Source organism: Acromyrmex echinatior, chromosome 4 (genome assembly GCF_024713525.1).
Source record: "Acromyrmex echinatior isolate Ae372 chromosome 4, ASM2471352v2, whole genome shotgun sequence".
Taxonomy (NCBI): Eukaryota; Metazoa; Arthropoda; class Insecta; order Hymenoptera; family Formicidae; genus Acromyrmex; species Acromyrmex echinatior.
In genome coordinates this window covers 38984-60363 of record NC_141855.1, presented here as the reverse complement: position 1 = coordinate 60363, position 21380 = coordinate 38984, and the positions used below count along the sequence as shown (strand labels likewise).

At 32.8% G+C, this 21380-nt stretch overlaps 1 protein-coding gene and 1 long non-coding RNA gene across 4 annotated transcripts; both read left to right on the top strand.

Annotated features, from left to right (window-relative positions):
* Positions 1-151: 151 nt before the first annotated feature.
* LOC105147622 (RNA-binding protein 25) lies at positions 152-11875 on the top strand. Of its 3 annotated transcripts, none has more exons than XM_087404971.1 (12): positions 152-318; positions 1534-1691; positions 2299-2653; positions 2725-2919; positions 2998-3113; positions 7876-8090; positions 8369-9011; positions 9319-9736; positions 10007-10228; positions 10310-10482; positions 10685-10831; positions 10906-11875. In XM_087404971.1, exons 2-12 carry the CDS (start codon positions 1578-1580, stop codon positions 10996-10998), a joined length of 2691 nt encoding a protein of 896 aa, XP_087261097.1. In that variant the 5' UTR covers positions 152-318; positions 1534-1577; the 3' UTR covers positions 10999-11875. The 3 variants fall into 3 exon arrangements, with proteins under 3 accessions (XP_087261097.1, XP_087261096.1, XP_087261095.1); XM_087404970.1 differs by lacking the exon at positions 152-318 and adding an exon at positions 469-904 and having other exon boundaries at positions 2329-2653; XM_087404969.1 differs by lacking the exon at positions 152-318 and adding an exon at positions 471-904.
* A 3765-nt stretch (positions 11876-15640) lies between these two features.
* LOC105147591 (uncharacterized) lies at positions 15641-20955 on the top strand. The gene is made up of 2 exons (XR_015544864.1): positions 15641-16236; positions 20668-20955. It is a non-coding gene; the product is annotated as an uncharacterized LOC105147591 (long non-coding RNA).
* Positions 20956-21380: the final 425 nt, after the last annotated feature.

The following is a 21380-nucleotide window of genomic DNA, read 5'->3' as shown; positions in this document are numbered from 1 at the left end:
AGGTGCGAATCACTACGGTGATGGCCAGACTCTGATTAGAGGGTCTCTGGAATTAACTAGCTGGCAGCACTGCGATCGCCCGACTCTAATCGGATCGGAGGCATCGGAGAACAACTCTACATTACACGCATATGTCGTGGTCGCTCTGGTGTAATACTGCAATTGTATCGTATCAATTGTGTTAAAGATCGAGGTGGTATTTTGCCGCGTTTCCGAGTGTTTCCAAGTGAGGATCTGCATCTCGATCGACAGCTTTATCGAAATGACACGTAGATATCAAGCGCGATAGCTTGTAACTTTGTTCCACGCTTTCTCTATGTGAGTATTATCGTAACGATTCCTCCTCGTGCTAGTTTAGTGGTTAAAATCCTTCATCATTGACGTCTCCCTGTCGGGCGTTCCTGAACGTGTCGGCCTCCGAAGTACGCTTTCGCAACGCGTTGATTAATAACGATTATATCAGTTTCTTTCGCGTAGCATATTTCGTTTGTATGATTTCGTTCGATTTTGTGAAATTTATTCGAAGATATCACTAGCATAAACTGAACCATAGAGCATTGAGATTGTAAAGAAAGAAGGGAGAAAGAAATAGTGTGTGTGTGCGTATATGAGAGTGTTTGCATGTGTGTGTGTGTGTGTGTGTGTGTGTGTGTGTGTGTGTGTGTGTGTGTGTGTGTGTGTGTGTGTGTGTGTGTGTGTGTGTGTGTGTGTGTGTGTGTGTGTGAGAGTGAATGAGAGAAAAAAGAAAGAATGTGTATTTTATTATCACATGCATACAGTACGCACGTGAAACTCGCTTTTTGTTCGGGCTTCACCGGTTTTATTCATAAATTGATTGATTCTGTGTGTACTATGATATTTTTCTGGTTGTTTGTAATTTATTATTCGAGTACTGTTACATATGGTAAGAATTAAACTGGATCGTTGTATCATATTGTCGTAGATGTCGTACCTCGTGATTTCTCATAGTTTCAGTTAAGCGCAAATGTTAAATTTGTATTTTGATACCAATATTATCTCCAGAAGGCTTCATTTTGTAAGCAATGATACATCCAATAATATTTTTCCTTGTGTAATTGATATTGTATGTACCCGACAGAGACTTAATAAGACATCTCATTAAAATTCAATTTTTTTATATATAATTTTATTAATTTATCGAGTCATGTTTCAAAGTGTTAAACTCAGAATTAATTTGCTTTAATAATAATAATAATAATAATTTATCCCCTGTTTAACCTTTAGAGGACAAGTATTTTTAAAATCTTACAACTTTTACAACATTTTTTAAAAGTTTATAGCTTGAGTAAGATTTACTATAATGCATTACTTTGTTATATTTTTGCTTTAAAATATAACATTGTTTTAGCATCACTGTAATGGCTTTTGCCATTCTGCAAAGATCAATAAAGTATTCTTTATAATTGTGATTATTTTAAGATTATTCATTAATATTCAATTATAAAATAAAATTAATTTTTACTAGTTTTTTAATATTTATATAACTAATATTTATATAATTTATTGTTGTAGAGTATTCATTGCTACGGTACCAATTTGTCAATCATTGTACAATCATGTCGTATCCTGGTCAGCCACCTATGGGTATCCCTGGGATGCCTGGGATACCTTCGATGCCATATATGAATGCACCTCCACCGATTATAACAGGAGTTATGCCTATGGCCCATGTAAGTAAACTTATCACATTCAGGCATGATAGATGTGTTTTTGATTATCTATAATGTACATTTTATTCATTCACACATGAGTTAAAACTAATTTGTGTGTAGTAATTTTTGCTTTTGCTATAGCTGAAAAATTTCTTTTAATATTGTAATCTGATGTATGTGACAACATCAACACAATACACAACACAACACGCATATATAATGAAATTATGAAAGTAGTATTGATTAATACATATGGTTGTATTCTACATGTAAAGCACGCATATATACATTATTATTTATATTACTGATACATACAATATGTCAGGAATAAATTGCATCATAGATTAGTTTCAAGTGTTCAGAAACAAACATCTTTTAAATGAATTTACAAGCAGCTTTGTGTGCAATATATATGTATACAAAGGGAAAAGTTGTTGCTTTCTTTAAATTTATTTAATGCATGTAATACGCAGAGCGGAATGAATAACTTGATATTTTGTAGCGATGCTTAAGCTAATTGAAAAGGAGAAAATCAATTAATCATGCAATTAGAGAGGGAGGGGAAATACGGAGTGCATGAGTAGATATGTGCATAATTAAGAATCCTACCATTTATAAAACATAGATGATTCCATCACCCGTATCTGCGATGCAGACATCCGCGCCGGCTGTACGTTACTCGCGAAATCAGAATCGCCACGATAATAATCGAAGACGCGAGAGAGAGTCTGGTCCACCTGTCACAGTATTTATTGGTAACATAATGGACAGAGCGCCCGATGTGATGATACGACATATTCTGGGCGCGTGTGGGCATGTTCTTTCTTGGAAGAGAGTACAAGCATTCGGTTTTTGCGAATATGCAGGCCCTGATGCAGGCCTCAGGGCAGTTCGATTGCTCCATGACATGGAAATAGGCACAAAAAAACTCGTTGTCAAAGTGGATGCTAAAGCTAAGGTAGTCCTGGATCAATTCAAAGGTGAGTTTTCGGTAGATAAAGAAAAATAAAAAATAGAGATTTGATAAAACAAATTGACGTTCGCTTTATAGCCGAACGAAGGAAGAAACTCAGAGGAGGTCAGTCACCTTTACAAGACGAAACGCCCTGTGAAGGAGGTGATGGCGAAGAGGGTGAAGATTATATGGATGAAGGCATGAGAGTGGTCGACGCAGATGCACTCACACGCATTAATCAAATCATTGCTGAACATGCTGCAGATCTAGAAATGGCACAAGTTGCTCCAGGTAAATATTCATTCACTTAGTTCCTGTAAATCTTATTAAATAGGACGTGAATTTCTTACTGTATGTGTGTTGTCACAGAGGAACATCAAACAAAAATGGTAGCTAAATCCTTAAATTTGGATGAAACGGAAATAGAAGAAAGTAAAAGAGACTTGATTACTCGGGAAATTGGCAAATTCAGGGAGGTTATGAAGGTAATTATTATTATTACGAGTACTTGTAAATCTTTTTTTAAGTCCTGTCTTTCATTTTTCTTTTTGCAATTATAAAAAGTTTATCGCGTTAGATAATAAAAGCAATAAAAGACGGAATTTTTATCTCTTAAAAATGCTGAAAATTTTTTGTATTGAAAAAATTAATGTTTACATCTAACACTTGGTGTCCATGAAGCATTATAAACATATCTTTTTACAATTGATCGCATTACTATAAAATAATGGAAATTCAACGGAAGTAGTTCATTTCAGAAGCAACAAGGTCAGATAAAGATTTGCGATTTAATCGCTATTCATATATTAGCGATAATATGTAAAATGTGTATCCATATATTTCTCTTTGAGTATTTTACATCATTTTACTTTTGTTTTTTTTTTTTTTATTATCTTGATATAAAGCTTTGAAAAAACTTTCATCTTTTATTTTCAGAATAAGTATATGTTTGTAATACTTTGTGTTATTGTTAATTGTTATCTTTCACACGTTTATTTTTTACACATTTATCAATTCATTCATAAGTTTATAACGTTTGAATATGTTAATGATGCCTATCGGATATAATTTGCGTACAATAAATTTTCACAAAGCTTAAGAGTATTGAATGTACAAAAGATATCGTTACGTTACATCGTGTTGATTCAGATTAAATCAGAGGCGTGTGCGTGTGTGCGTGCGCGCGTGTGTGTGTGTGCGTGCGCGCGTGTGGTGTGTAGTATATGTATGTGTGTATGTGTGTGTATCACACATACACATATATGTATATATACACATATACACACACGCACTGAGACACTACCGTGTCCCCAAAGAGAGAGAGAGAGAGACACACACACACACACACGCACGCCCACGCACGCACACACACACACGTACAAACACACACACACACCACACAAACACAACACTACACGAAATCTATGAATTTGCTATACACGAAAAAAAAAAGAATTCATCTTTTAATGTTTGTTGACAAATTGTCGCTAGTATCTACCTCATACATATTGCGATTGAACACGAATTATTACGTTTACGTTAGTATAATTTACACTATAAAATAGGGAGACACAAATTGACAAGCTCTTGTTGCAATATGAATATTGAAAATGTCCAATTGCATATACATTCTATCGCAGACGTTGGTAGACTCTCTCTGTCTGTCTGTCTGTCTCTCTCTCTCTCTCTCTCTCTCTCTCTCTCTCTCTTTCTCTCTCTCTCTCTGTGTGTACACTTAAAATATAAAAGAATGTATTTGGATATATGTATACAAGAGAGGATTATGAGTATCTCGAAAGTCGTAGCTTTTAAGTATATATATTTTGTAATAAAGTGCGTGTGTGCTATATTAGCTCTGAACAATTGGAGCCGTGACTCGTTGCTATAATTATAATAACAGGCAGCGTGCGTCGCACACAGCAAACGCACACGCCTAGGAATGCTGTGTGTGGGGACCGCCCTTTCACTCACTCATTGGCTCTGAAGGGAGTCAATGACAGCACATCCCTCGTATTTTCGCAGACGACTGCAGGCTCGTCGGTAAGTCAGAGTATAATCCAAACAACCAAACAACATGAAAAAAAAAAAAGAAATGCGTAATACATTAAGAAGGAGACTCATAGCTCTCCGCGACAAGCTGGCGACATGTAGCTGATCAGTTTGTTTCTATTGGTATTCTGTTTTGATTCGTCGCAAATATACATCTGTGATACATTGTGACTATTATATTTTTGACGTTTAGAGATAGATACTATTACGATTTATTTGGCACTAAACTAACTTTATCTACTTCTGTATATGTCATGCTAAACTGCTAGCAATTATCAAAAATATGTTTTAACGTTTCAAAATGATGCAAAATATATAATGAGTTTTTTCTGATATGTAACTAAATTTTGTTTTTATAGTGAAGCATAATTTTTATTTGATATATAATTTTGTATATATTTGTGTACCATTTATTTCTGTTCTCGTTTATTATACTGCTTTCACTAATTATGCATACATATTGCTTTCATTAAGTACGAATATATATAAAAATCAAAATAATTTATCAGATAATATTGCTGCAGATTGCTATGAATTATCAATATGCTTGTGTCAAAACATTGTGTAGATGGTTATGTATTTATTTAAAAAAAATCGATTATATTAGAAAATAGGAATAGATATTACAAAATGGATCACTGAACTGGTTCCTGTTCAAGAAACTAAATATTTTTCTTAGTTTTAAAGATATAAAAATGTGTTTAGAATAAAATTTTAATTTGTAATTTTGTAAAAAAATTATGTGAAAAATATTTCTTCTGAAAGATTTTTGTTAAAATTAAATTAAATCAAATTGAAGTATTTACTTTTTAGAATTATTAATTATTAGTTAGAGAATTATTACTTTTTATACTAATTAGTCATTAATATATTCTCTTTTAATTATTAGATATCTCTTTTAATAAAATTAAAGAGTTAATTAGGTTTAAATCGATTCGAGATTTTCAAGACCATTTTTTGGAGCTTATTCTGATCATTCTTCAACATCTTTAAACATAAAGAAAATATTGCAATTTTTTGTTTCTTATCAATCACTATGTATACACATCATCATGTTAATGAAGCATATAATGTCTCTGTACACTTTTTCATACGAGACATACATATCTGATTTTATATTAAATATCAAATTAAAAAAAATGATAGCAACGATTATTGACTATATACAGCAATAAATATTACGTTGATTATTCGCGTTTACGCCTAGCAGTTTAGTATTCGTATATCGAACGTAGGTAAGCAGTTGTCTAGGTTGCTTTCACGCACACAGCATAGGATTGGAACGTATTATCATTTTGAGAAAAACACACTTTGGCGCTGACACACTTTTTACATCTTTGGGATAGACTATTTGTTAGGGCCGGGAGACTCTTTCTCTGTGCGCTACACACAATGAAACTGATTTTGTCCTTCACCAAATGGCGACTGTTCAGTTGTTGTCTTTATTTTGTGTAAACAGCTTCTGTCAGCGTCTCGATCAGACATGTAGTACCTAGGTGCGCGCTCCTCCATTCTCCGGTACCACCACACTGACTGACCAAGTCAACTTCACACCGTGAGTAAACTCCACAACCATGAGCCAACACAAGCATTCGGTTCTTGTAGTATTTTTGCTAGTGAACTGCCCATCTGAGAAATACCTTTTTGACCACATTTCATGTTTCAGCAGTCTATTTTCTCCTCACAATGTGCATTTACTTTTATGCACTGTGTTATTCTACCCTTGTTAGAACTTAAAATTATGGGTTACCGTATGGATAAAATGGCTTACGTTCCATGTATCATGCTGGAGTAGATAACTATATAAAATAGTAATAAGATGACAACGATAAAATATTAAAAGAATTACATTTTCTCAAATTCCATGATTGTAATAGTAAATATATCAATATTGCAGCGGTATCATTTCTATAATTATATATATTAGGAAGAATAAGAAAATTAGAGAAAAAAAGATTTATAAAAAAAATGATAAAAATTGTATAACAGTGTAGCGAGTAATACTTTACTAATATAAATATTACAGTTCTTTGGAAAATATTTTATTTAAATATAAACATATATTCGAGAAAATATATTGCGAGTAGATAACGTTTTAATCTCCTTTTAATGATCGTGCAATAATTAGTAATAATAATTCGGGATCGAGTTTCCAAACAGTAACCCATTTTTGGATAGTAGTATAACGAATAAAGATGAATCATACTAATTTATTTCTAAGACGTTGCGTTTATAACACGGGACGATAACGGTGGGCAAACTATTGTGCATTTGATATTCAACAGTTTGCTGCATCGGCTGCCATAATGCGTGTAACCATTACCAGAGGAAATCAAATGTTGTCAGACAATGTGAGACAGTTTCTTGGCAAATGTGAAAAGATGTTTTGGTGGGATACCCTTCTTCGTGATGACTGCGCCTTCGATTGGTATAATTACTTTCTAATAATTATTGAATATTGATCAAGAAATAATCTCAAGACCCCTTTCAAGCTCTTAGATTTAGACACTATCGATTTTACAGGCACATTTGCAATGTTGTAAGTACATTGGGTGGCCTCTGCGATGCATCTGTTAATAGCGTTAAGGTACTTAAATTATAAGCTAAAGTCTAAGATAACTTTTATGCCTGTATCCAAATATTTGTACCTGCACTTAGGTAATTGATATGTAAACGAGATTTCTCGCGTAAGATGCTGCCAATCGAGCATACTCCAGTGGAGTGAGTATACCATATTGAAATGAACATCTCTACATTCGTTATGTCAGATGATTAAGGCTTATACAACTAGTGATCGTTCTATATATGAATCGTAACGTAGCCATTTATGCGATTTAAATTTCGATTCTTTTTTTTCTGTATATGTATATACGTCCTTTCTGTTAATTATTGAAAATGGAACAGAAACATTTCTTCAACAATTAACATATATTATTTTGGCAAAATTTATTTAACAGATATAATATTCGCGAATTTTTAATTTGTAGTTTTGTTCAGTAATTACTTCTTATTTTCCTAACGAATTTTTATAATGTCAAAGATCTTTATTTGCTGACAACATTTACAAACATAATAGTATTTTTTGTTGCATTTAAGAAAGATACGATTGCTAGTTTCTTGGTTCCATCATTATCACAGATCGACACACTTGTTTCATCCTTTTTGTCTCACCTGTGCTCGCGTTTTTGTGTTTTATAGAAGCAGGAAGAGGAGAAGGCCCAGGTGAAGCGAAAGAAGGAAGCTGTCGAGAAAGAGGAGCGCGAGAAACGGGAAAAGGAACGACGCGATAAGCGTGACGATGATGCCTCCAACAAGGACGATCAAGATGGAGATCCCAGTAGCCCTACGTCTCATAAAGGTCGTAGTGATAGTACTGGCAGCAGTAGAAGGGACAAACGTCGATCTAGATCTAGGTGAAGTAACGTTTGCATCTCGTTTGCATAGAATAGATGCACCATTGAGCAATGTATAAAACATATTTTACATATTAAATCAAATATTTTTGCAAATAGGAATCTACAAATGCAAATGCAGTTTGACTATATTGCACAAATTTATGCGAGTCATGCTGTATCATATTCCCATCCACCTTTGGATATTCATCAGTGATTTTATTGTCTTTGATAACTTTTTCTTTATTGTTTCTGAACATAATTTTTTCTTTACTTTATAAACTGTTTGAATTTTTCAGATCTAAAGAACGTGATAGAGACCGATTGAGAAACGATCGAGACCGGGATCGAGACAGAGACCGTGAGAGAGATCGAGAACGGGAACGGGAACGAGAACGAGAACGAGAGCGGGATCGAGACCGTGAAAGAGAACGCGAGCGGGAACGCGAGCGAGATAGAGAGAAGGAGAGAGACCGAGAGCGAGAAAGGGAAAGAGAACGGGAACGGGAAGAGGTGAGGAAGACCGAAAGGGAGATTATGCGCGAGAGAGAGGAAGAGGAGGAGGCAAAAGAGAGGAAGAAAAATGAAAGGCGAGCTAGGGAAAAAGAAGCGGCATACCAGGAACGTTTGAGGGCGTGGGAGACGCGCGAACGACGCAAACAGAAGGAATATGAAAAAGAAGCCGAGAAGCGTCGTGCAAAACGCGAAGCCAAGGAGAGGGAGGCAAAACGTCTGAAAGAATTCCTTGAGGATTATGACGATGATCGTGATGATTCCAAGTATTATAAAGGTAAAGAATTATCTCGCCGACTTGAAGAACGAGCATTGGAGGCTGAAGCTGACTCACGGGATCGTTGTGCCGAACGCCAGGAACTTCAGCGTCTACGCGATAAGTTATATGCGGATGCTTCTAATCCGGATCCTGCCGCGGAATTTGAAAGAGTAAGTTGTATCCTATATAAATTTATAAATTAAAATTAAAGAAATCTAAAATTCCAATGAGTTAAAATTTTGCAATTTTTTAAAATTTTAATTTTTTTAAACTGAATTGGATGATCTATTTTTTAAGGAAAAGCTTATTTTATAATATTCTATTGTATAATTAATTCTACTTTCTATACGTTATAATTAAAAATGTTATACTTGCTGCTTAATGCTATAGGCTTGAATCATGTAATTACAACAAAATACATACAAGAATTTTTTATTTTTTATTTATTTTTATGCTTTGCTTTTTTTTCATTCATAGTTGAAAGCAGAAAGAGAGGAACAGTATAAACCTAAACCAGTAATAACTATAATTGACGAAGAGGATGACAAAATGAAAAAAGACAAAGATGTAATGCCGCCAATAGAAACCGAGCCAATAGAGAGTGATAGTGATGACGGTGTGCAATTTGATGATGTTTCTCAACCGGAAGCACCCTCTAGGACACCTCCACGACATCATCATCATCATCGTCGGCATCATAGACATCATCAGAATCATCATCGCGATGGTGACGAAATTCAAGAGGGATTAATAGATATAGATCGAGAAAGTCTAAAAGATGCACGACCATCACCGGGACATCAATCGGCTGCGACACCTGCTCAGTCCATTCCACCGTCATTAGATGAAGATTCACGTATGTCTCTTGTTAGTGAACCAGAAAAGACAAGTGGTAGTAAGTGTCTCTTGACTATCTATAAATATTCAAATATACAAATTACCTTCTTGCAATTTTTATACGAATATGATCTCGATCAGATTTAATAATTTACAAAAAATATTTTGCGATACTCTTAAAAGTATCATTTATATTTCAATAATTTTATCTAATTTTATATCATTACAGTTAATAATTAAGAAATATTATAATTAAGAAATATTATAATTAAGAAATATTATATGATATAATTTTATCCATGTCCAACTACATTCTTCTTTAATATAGGTAACTTTGTTCCATTTGCTATGGGAAGTGGAGGCAATCGTGCTAGCGATCATAGTATAGGCGGTAAAACGCCGGTCAGTCCTAATACGGCTGCTAATACAAATTCACAACAGACGAATCAAACGCGGAAGAAAGGTCGTATTGATGTTAAAGATGTATTCAATAATGATGACGATGATGATACTACTAATAACGCGAAAAAGCGTAAACTCGTACCTTTAGGTAAGTGTTCTAATCTTATTATTAAAGCTCTAAATTTGTTAAGGAAAGCTGAGATATTTAGAGATGTATATCTTTTTTCAGATTATGGAGACGAGAAGAAAAAGAAAACGGAAGAAGTCACAAAGACAGTAAAAGAAGAAAATACAAAAAGCCAAGAAGAAAAGCGAAAACACATAAAATCTCTCATAGACAAAATACCTACCGACAAGAATGCGTTGTTTGGTTATCAACTTGATTGGGCACTCATCGATAACGTAAGTGTTCTTCATATTTTATAAAAAAAAAAACAAATTTTAAAACAAATAAGCTTTCCTTTTTATTTTAAAGCTGATGTTATTAACAAATTGTTTACTTCGAATTCTATCTTACTGTTAATTTATTGTATATACTTTCTTTATATTACTGCTATTTTGATTGGTAAAATCCAATTCCAATGTTTTTACATATTTTGTTTAGACATTGATGGAGAAGAGGATAAGACCTTGGATTAATAAAAAGATTATTGAATATATTGGCGAACCAGAGCCTACTCTAGTGGATTTTATTTGTAGTAAAGTAATGGCGGGGAGTTCTCCTCAGGGAATACTAGACGATGTACAGATGGTAATTATACCGCGAAATACTTTTTTCTTTTGCATTTTATAGAAAAACTGCGAAATGTACATTTCGTGTTCCAGGTATTGGACGAAGAAGCGGAAGTGTTTGTAGTTAAAATGTGGAGGTTACTAATTTATGAAGTGGAAGCTAAGAAAATGGGCTTAGTAAAATAAATGGATTGTCGTCCATAAATTTATCTTAACTCATGATTTATTACATATAAAATTCTTTTGACTAAGCATAAGAAAATGTTTAGATACTACATACTTATGTGCAGTTTAATATCGTATTATTACATAGAAATTCTGCCCTATACAAGTGAAAACATAAGTGTTGGCTCGATCAATAGGTGGTACTAAGTGTGTAGTAATTATAGCGTTAAATAAACTTGTAATTACGATTTGTAATATTTAGTGTGTTCCTCAATTTACATACGACTGTTGTGGAACGTGAATGATGACATTCCTAGATGATAAACCTAGATATATCGGTATCTCTATACACAAATATTTTAATTAATATTAAATTTATTAATTATTATATATGATGCTTGTTCCTATATATATTAGATGTAAAAGACTCGATAATTACTGCAGTCATGACTAAAAGGAATTTACTATTTTCTCTTGTCTATTATTTAATAAATAGTAAGTTAATGCAAATGATAAATATTCGACACAAAATTATTTTTACATTAAATTTATTAATACTAAGGGAAAATACATTTCTTTCAATTGCTTGTTTCTGATTAATTTTTTAATAGATGTACAGAAAATTATATCACGAAAGTACATGTACACTTTAATATAGAAGATATTAAAACTTTGTCACATATTTGTTCTCAAATATTTATTATGATCTTTCTTTTCAAATATTTAAAACTGAGAAATGCACTCGTGAATGTTTTGATATGCTAACTGCACCAATTGTAGACATATGTATCGTATTTAAATATTTGTATAATGGGTATGCTGTATAGGAACGATATTTTACTTTAGATTTGTAGATAACGAAAAAAAAAATTTTAATAAATAAAATCTTTGAAATTGACGTTTTTATTTGTTTATTCTCTTATTTTTTATTGTGACATTTTTCTTTAATATTTCATCTATTTTTTAAATTTAAATTTTTGAATTCATGTAATTGCGGTGTAAAATTGGCAAAGTCAAATTGCTGTCAAATTGCTGTAAAATTGGCAAAAGTGATGTCAGTTACCGATAATCGTGAAATTACAAGCAATTATCGATATACACTGTATTATCAGCATTACACTATATAATTTTATTTAAGCACTAGATGTCTCTGCGTATACTATTATTCTTTCTCTCTCTACACATAATATTCAAAAAATTAATAAAAATTTTTGTTATATTTTTGGCTCTAGATATATGTATATGTATATCTACATAATGATCAATCGAATACATTAAGGACAAATTTTTACAATTTGTATATGATAAAATAAGTGCAAAAAGTAATTAAATCGCAGTAACAAAATTCATTTATATACCAACGAAAACAATTTTACATGTTTAATTATATGTCAGAAGAGTTGATCTCAATTTAGTTTTACAAATGTGAAATCAGCAAACTTCTGTGACACTGATCGTTTTGTTTTTCACCTTTCATTATTGCGAAAATGCAGTTTCGGCAATCTTATTAATTCTGTCAATATTAATTATTCACATCATGCAAACAGTGTTGATCAAACAAATGGAAAATGATGCGAATCATTTTCGCACTCTGATTGGCACTATTGGTTTTATATCGGACAGAGATTAATTAAGAGAGATATATAATTGACATGATATGGGCGCATTTACTTAGTATTTTTACAGCAAAGAACAGGTTGGCGGGTTTTCTCTCTTGCGACAAAAAGTAAGGATATGCAAATTATTAATAGGACTCTCGAGTGGTTCACATAATCACGTGTATAAAAGTATGATATAAATCAGTAATTATCATAAATCGGGGTTCCTCGAAAGAGAAGAAACAATTTACCAGAGAAGAAACAATTTATTTTTAGAGAAGAAACACTTACGCTTTTTTCCATTTATAATTTTCGCCTTTTTCAACTGTGAGATTAATCTGTTTATTCGTAGTGTCAACTTTTTGCAGCATGATAAAGCTTCAATTCCGAAGATTTTTCTTCATTTACTTGTATAGCAAAAATTGTTTTGTATCTTAAAACATCAGACATATTAATATTAAAATCATCTTTCATTTTTATCGTGTCATATTTTCAACGATCATTCTTTTCGAACGTTTAGAATTGTTTGTTTTTTTTACTTTTGAAAAATCGAGATATTAATAACTTTTGTGTTTTATCTTTATATTGCATACCTATTACATTACCTTTATATTGATTTTTCTCGGATGTGAATTGCAGGTTGGATAATAATATTTAAAATCGATCTCTTCAATTATCTTAAAAATACAGTTTCAATCACAGATAATTGGATAATTTCAGTGAGACACCGCGCGTGCTATATACATATATATTATGATGAACGTGTAATTGGTGTAGTATATTGCAAAAATTGTTTTGCATAAGATAGACACGTATAAAGATAGACATGCCTCAAAACATGCAGTAAACAAGATACCATATTACGTAAAATTGTATTCGCAGTAAAATTGTATTAGTGATTGTAATTTGCATTTTTGTTGGGTATTTTATCGTGATTCTTCTTTTACATTGTCTTGTTTGCCAATTTAAAATGTCGATCTCTGATACAAATTTTATATTCTTCGATTGCAATGAAAAGAATAGGATTTCAATGTCTTTCTCTCTTAATTCCGACGTTAATATTACAAAAATCTGTGAAATGAAATTATATGTGCTGATAAGTAACGACGGTTCACCGACAATGGCGAGGCGAATCGCTGAGAAGCACACGAGAGAGAAAGAGAGAGAGAGAGAGAGAGAGAGACCATGGCAATTTAAATAAATTAACGAAGCTTGAACGTATCCAGTACTTTCACCGAGTTAAAGAAAAGGAAGGAATACTCGAACAAATCCTCCATGCATCGCGTAATTACGATTAATGATTATTTTTATCAACGCTCGTAATTTTTGTTTTCCATTAATAGCTGGCCAGATGGTGTCAAATAGATGTTGGATATAATTTAAAATTAATTTTTATTTTAAATCAAAATGATGAAACTGAACATCCTTTTTTTACAGAATTGATTTATTTTAGAAATATAAAATTAATCGGTTTAAATTTAAACGTGAGTTATTTTGTTTGATTCTATCTCTCTTAAGATGATATTTAGAAGATTAATTAAAAATAAAGGAGAATCATATCAATTAAGTTAACGAAGATTGGAAACCATTTTATCGAAAAATATATATATACATATTGGTTCTAGGTCAGATAATTATTGCTCATTTAACTCTCTCTTGACTAAAATATATAGATATTCGTTTTTACATTGTGCAACATCGTACAACGCTTAATTTATTGCTCGAACTGCTAAATCGACGCAATCCTACGTGATCCGATCCGCGATACAATCTCTCGATATATACTTCGGTACCGTACGGAAGATCATGTAAGAAGGGAAACCAAGAAGAAGATACGATCATCTTGAAATTTTTCAAGCATGAAAGGGTGCCAAGAAACGTCACCGCTGCACTTCGAGACGATCAATGTGTTGCATCGCATTAGTCGCAACATTCCTCGGGTATTTTTTAGACGTGCGCAATCGGTTTATACATCGGTATGATGAGAAGGATAAGTCGTATAATTATCGATAACTTTACGTAACGTCAGACGAGTTCCTTTCAACTTTGTTGAATAGATCTATAAGAATCGTTGTGGAATCAACGTACAATAGAAACTGTTAGAGTTTTATTTTGTTAATATTGACATAAGAAAAATTAAAAATTCTACTATAATACTTAATATTTTAACGAGATATAACGAGTAATTATCTCTATTAGTGTACCTTTAAGCCAACTTTACTATTGAATTACTTTTACTACTGAATTAATTGTTAAATATTGTAGCTTTAATTTTGTCTGTTTAAAATTAATATTAGTTTTTCAACTTGATATTTCTCTTTTTCTTATAATATTTTTTAATTAAAAAAATGTTAATGTTTTATGTTTGTGATGAACACATATATATTATAAAAAAAATATTTTTGTCCCTATTAATATGCTCCTTTAAGGAACAATGGCTCTATTAATATGTCGTCCCAATTTGTGTTCGCATTTTGACTCTCTCTTCTTTAACATATAGATAATTATTAAAACAGATAATAGATATAAGCTAATTGTTTAAGTTAATATTATGTAAATCATTATTTTAATTATACTTACAATTTCAATATATGTATGTACTTTATAACACAACATTCTCAATTTCAATAAAGGGCATATTAATAGGGACAAGCTTAAAATCTTGCGGTATTATTGGACTCACATAGATTCCTCTAAATAGCGATATGTTATCTTTCGAAAAATATTTACTATATTTTAATTAAAAAATAGAATAGTATCTTTGGTATCGTAATTTTTATTAATTTTAACTAATAAAAAAGTATCTTTTCTTGTTTATTTGAGCTAATTTTATTTATGTACTCATTTAAATACTAGGCACTACACAATATGAACAAATACATAATATAGGAATGCCCTACATGTATTTTTCTTCAGTGTTACATATATATTTCTTTATAATTTACATATAGATTTTCCTTCTCAAATATTTTGAGTAATTATAATCTCGAAAGCATCGTTCTTTTTCAATATACTTATATAAATTAAATTTCGTAGCATCTGTTTGTAGCAATTTTAATGCTCGATACTTATCGATGAATCCGATTTCTCCTTAATTAGAATCGAGGCATCGATAATTTAATTTCTACGTAACTTCTCCCGGTAAGCAAGGTAAGCCGTTAGATTTTCCGATAGTTGAGATAAAGTAATTTACATCGCGCTACAAGAAGAAAGGGAGATTGGCGTCACGACAGTGGCAGTGGACTAAAAATCGGGTTAGTCACTTCCGTTGCGTCGGTATCTCTCCGCGCGCGCGCGCGCGCAAGAGAGAGAGAGAGAGAGAGAGACTATCGTCATTGCAATTTCACGCGTCACTTTTCAAGCTGATTGCTCTCTATCTCTCATTCTTGCGCGCGTGCAAACGCCATATACCTTCCCAATAATAAACCCGCCGATCGACGATAGTTTCGCAATTTGGTTCGCGCATGTACTCCTCGATTCTCTTTCCACACTGTATCGTAGAAAGTGTAGCAACGCCAACATGTGTGACTCACGCGGCGCCGCGGTGCGGGCGATCGCATCCGACGATGGAATTGCGCCCGCGCCGGCTGCAAGACCCATCATGGATTGCCGATTCCTACAGCGTGGGAATAAATCTGTATCGCAATTGCGATCCCATAATGTAAGCCTTAGGGAAATTCAGAAAGAATTGTGCAGTACACATAAATATCACGCATTGTCAGCGCTGTCAGAATTAATCAAGCTCAAGAGATTTTACGCGGACAGATTCTGCAGGTATATGTATTAGGTCATCTAAAAAGTATCCGCGGTTTTTTGTCACTAGATGCGTTGACCATCAACATCATCTAGTGACAAAAAACCGCGGATACTTTTTAGATGACCGAATATATCGATATTTTAGCGATTGTCTTCACTTTTCCTTCTCTAAATCTTTTATCTTTAAAATTTAATTTTATTCATTTTATTAAATAGCGATTAACTGATGACACAGAGCTGTTATTAATTTTTTTGACATGAGTACACGTATATAAGTCAGAAAGAGTTCGTTAGTGTATTAGTGCGACAAATTTTTTAAGTAAATTTTATCAATTTCATTAAATAATGAAATCAGAAAAACTATTTGTTGTTAATATGTAAAAAAATACGAAATATAAATATTAATCAAGATTTGTTTAAGTAGTTTCAAGTAAATATTTACTAAATGTAAACATACATTTATGTTATACAAACATTATCAATTTGATTTAACTATAATTTTTTATTAAGTAAATATTTATTTACTGTAAACAAGTGTTTACTTACTACTATTCAAAGAAATACGTATTTAGATTTAATACATTTTTTTCAATATATTAATATGATAAACTTTTTCCAGTTTATATTCACAAAATCAATCATGTAACTTTTTCCCTCGAGCAGAAATGTAAAAATATTTTATATATGTATGTATATAAACAAAAAAATGTTTACTTTTCACGTTTCCATTGATATTGTACTCTGTATAAATAATGACTTTATACTAATTAATAGTTATTAAATAAAATTAATAAAATTAAATTTTAAAGATAGAAATTTTTAATATCGATCACATAAAATTATACTTACTTTACCAAGAGCCATTATACTGCTTTTTTTGCTATAATAAATGTATATTTCTTGGAAGAAACATAAAAAATTCTCTCTCTCTCTCTCTCTCTCTCTCTCTCTCTCTCTCTCTATATATATATATATATATATATATATATATTAGGTGTTGGAATTAATTCGTAGCGTTTTTTAATGAAAGAATGTTATTTATTTCACATGAGCATTAAAAAATACATTAATGAAAGTACTTCCCATCACTTGTAAAACGCTACGAATTAATTCCAACACCTAATATCTCGCACAATTGTAATTATCAAATAACCATTTTAAGAAAGATCTGTATCCGATCTGTAGCCGCCGTTTTCGAGACTAAATTAAACGGGCGCAAGAGAGAGTACTTATATGGACCGAGCGAAAGAAGGTGTCGAAGAGAGACGGCAATAAGAAGGAGTAATGCAGGAGCAAAAGGCAGAAAACACCGGTAGGCAGTTTTGTAGCTGTTTTTATCAGCTTCTGGGCATCGGGGGTCCAGAGGCCCAACCATGGCAGAACGCATCTTGGGGGGTTCGTGTGGGAACGTACGTCTCTTTAGCGTACCATCTCCTTCCTCTCTCCCTCTCTCCCTCCCTCTCTCCCTCCTCCGTTCTCTCGCTGTCTTCCCGTCCTTCTTCTCTTTCTCTTTGGCGAGCCCGCCTTTTTTCTCCATTTGGACCGGCTCGACGATTCGTTCCTCCCTCGCATCCACTTCCCCTCACTCCCTTCTCGCTCCTTTCGCGCTCCTTTCGCGCGCTCGTCCTCTTCATCGAGGCTAGCTGCCTTCGGGTACCACTTGGGTCATCAGGGTCACCCTCCGCGATGCACTCGCTACGTGGTATGCCCTATATTTACGCACGGTAAGAGCACCCTGAAGAGAAGGTGGACCCTCCACCTTCCTCTCTTCGCCAAGCACCACCGCTACGCTCTTCTTCTATCCTGTACATCGCGGCTCGGCTGCTTCTCAATAAACGCTGATCGCGTTAAGATCAGCTCACAACGCGACCGCGTGCGGGAGGAATGGATGATCCTTTCTGTTCCTTTCTATTCCCGTATTAGGATTGGCAAAATCATGATCTTTCGCATGCTCGTTCATCGCCGAGCGCCTTGATGCTGCTTTTTCATTTTTCTCATTCGTAGATATAGTTTTAAAAAATTGACAAAGATTGTGATCGTCCTTTTTAACGAGACGACGTTTTAAAATATCCTTAATACACTCGATTGGGTTATTTATGTTCTAGTACATTTTTTGAAGAACTTAGGCGTATCAAGTTATAACATTTTATATATATATTATACTATTTTTTAAAATATATTTTGTAAATATCTTTTAAAGATGTTAAAATATACGTAACAATCGTTTAATAATTTTTTTATTAAAATGAAAAAATAGATGAAAATTAACCTGGGACACAAATCATGATTGGACGTTTTCTTTCGAAAAGCGGTGCAAGTGATAAAGTGATAAAGCGCGAATAGGCGTGAAATTTACTCTTCTCGCTAAGCTGACGATCTTCATTATTTGCGTCAGCGAAGGTCCACGAACGGACGAGAGAAGAAGGTAAAAAAGAATTAAGAGGGGAAAAAAGTTAATTGGACGCTGCATCGAGCTCAGCTCGTAACACCGAAGCGTGCGTTTAATAAATCAACGGGATTATTAAAAATCACCGCGCGCGCTATTAATTCGGATTGTGATAAAGCACTGAAGCTAAGCGCGCGAGCGAATGTTCGCAGCTCGCGGCGGCAAACGCGGGCGCGTATTGTAAAGGGATTGCGACAGAACACCTCGCAAAGGTTACAATACGAGCCGCGGTGGCGTGTTGTAACCTTTTGCGAGAGCTGCATCGTATGTACTGCACGATAGATAATGGCCAGCACGATCGCTCCGATCGTAATTATCGTCACTTCTACCGATAGACAGAAACACTCGCAGCACGATCTCACGTATCTCCGCGGCAAAAGTCGCTGATCATCAAGTGTCACGTAGTCTCGAGACATGAAAATTTGGAAGCCGAACGAAGGAGTCTCGAAATAGGATGTTTAAAAAAAAATTTTTCATCGATATGGTCAGCGAATTGTCTTTCAAGTCTTTTTTTAAATATAAATTTAACGAAGTATAATGCGTTAATTAGAGCTAATTCTATCAATACGTAAGATTAACTTTAATCTCAGTTCAATTTACACACTCTTCATCTTTTTCTAATTCTTAGAATTTTATTAGAAAAAAATTTTATTAGAAAATAAATTAATTAATTAACATTGATTTGGTGGAACCGAGTTTTAATCGATCGATTTTTAAAGGGCAAAATTCTTGAAAATATGGATAAACACGAGAGTGATATTAAATCAAGTGTAAAGATCTCATCTTTCAATTTAAATCTTTCGATTTAACATCTTTCAATTAAGGAATAATGAGCTCGATGCCACATAGAAAGAAATCTATAGAGTTCTAGTAAATTTTACGAAATTGATAGATTCATATAAGGGCAAGGGGTGTCTAATTATTCAAAATTTACTTTATTTTTCTGGTGTGTGTGTGTGTGTGTGTGTGTGTGTATGTGTGTGCTATTTAAAGATATAAAAAATTTATGGCTAAAATTTAGTGGCTTAAATTTTTTATATCTTTAAATAGCAATAACTCAGTAAAAAAATCATCGTAGCGAGTTGTTTAAAAAAGGATTTTAAAGCTTGAAATCTCTACTTTTCATGTTTGTGTAACTTCACATAATATCAGTATGACCGTTTTTTAAAGTACTGGTCTGAAAAGTAGAGATTTCAAGCTTCAAAATCCTTTTTTAAACGACTCGCTACGATGATTTTTTACTAAGTTATTGCTATTTGAAGATATTAAAAATTTGTGGCCCGTTTTTTTTGCCTGTATATATATATATATATATATATATATATATAGAGCAATAACTTAGCAAAAAATCATCGTAGCGAGTCATATATTTATATATATATAAATGAGCGATCATCGTGCAGTCATACTGTGAGTATAAGATACATTTCACATTTCGCAAAATAAATTTTGGAAGTTGTATTTATAATCTTAACTGAATACAGTACCATTTACTTTACTATAAGGTAATCATTATTTGAATGGATTTACTATTATTATAATGTACTTTTTATAATTGTAGTATACTTTTTACCTTACATCTTCGGTATTTTTATTTTTAGATAAGTAAAATTTGTCATAAATTCGGAAAAAATAGCCAGAGTATTTTTACTAGCCTCTAGTAAGGTAAAAATTACTCATTCTTCTCTATGCAATGATAAATCTACAGAGTAAATAAATATCGACATTTTTGAATATCAGGCGGAATTTTATGTTTAATAATAATAATTTTTTGGTGAGTTTTAATATTTGATCATCAATATGTGAATCAGTGATATTTATTGCAAAGCACAATTTTTTTATTATTTATGTATAAGTATTTGAGCAGAGAGAAACTGAATTATTTTCCAGTGTGCACGAACCTTAAGTATGCTCCAGAGACCTCATACGAGATACCACGGGGTGGTCGCAATACGCGAACGTTACGAAGATACAGGACGATGAAAAATATCTGGTATCTCGAGCCAAGATTCTTCGAACAATGGGATATCTTCGGGACCGAGTCGACCACGGTGGACAATTATTACCCCGATTGCCGGAAGATAATACTTCATCGGCGATAAAATAATGAAATAAAAATTTTCTGTCGATCGAATGAAAATACGCAAAAAAAAAAAAAATTCCTCGATAATGGCTTAACAGCAGTCTATTATTTCCATCTCCTGCATAAAACGAAAAATTAACTTGCTTGTATCGAAGAATTGACTTGCTATATAAATTAAATATAAATTTACTTAAACTTGGAAATACATGATATAACGTAATTGTATAATTTCCTTCTTTTTATTATTACTTTACAAATTACTACGAAATTACTCAAAACAGTCAAAATAATATTAATTTTAAAACGTTATCTATCGGTTTAATATTAGAAGGACCAAGTCAATTTGACTCCTCGTGAAATTCAAAAAACTATAACTTTGCTTCCATATGATATCCTTTTGTAAGTTTTCATCATTTTTTTCATGTTCTTAATTATAGGAAAAAATTTTTCAATTATACATATAAAATGGAATGGTGGAATTTTCATTTTATTTTATTTTTAAAAAAAAAGGAAAACACCA

Bases quoted from the DNA above. Each gene is read 5' to 3' on its own strand.
- LOC105147622 (XM_087404969.1), top strand. From the start codon at position 751: ATGTGTATTTTATTATCACATGCATACAGTACGCACGTGAAACTCGCT. The intron at 8,091-8,368 runs GTGAAGTAACGT...TGAATTTTTCAG, and splicing joins AAACGTCGATCTAGATCTAG to ATCTAAAGAACGTGATAGAG. The intron at 10,832-10,905 runs GTAATTATACCG...TTCGTGTTCCAG, and splicing joins TACTAGACGATGTACAGATG to GTATTGGACGAAGAAGCGGA.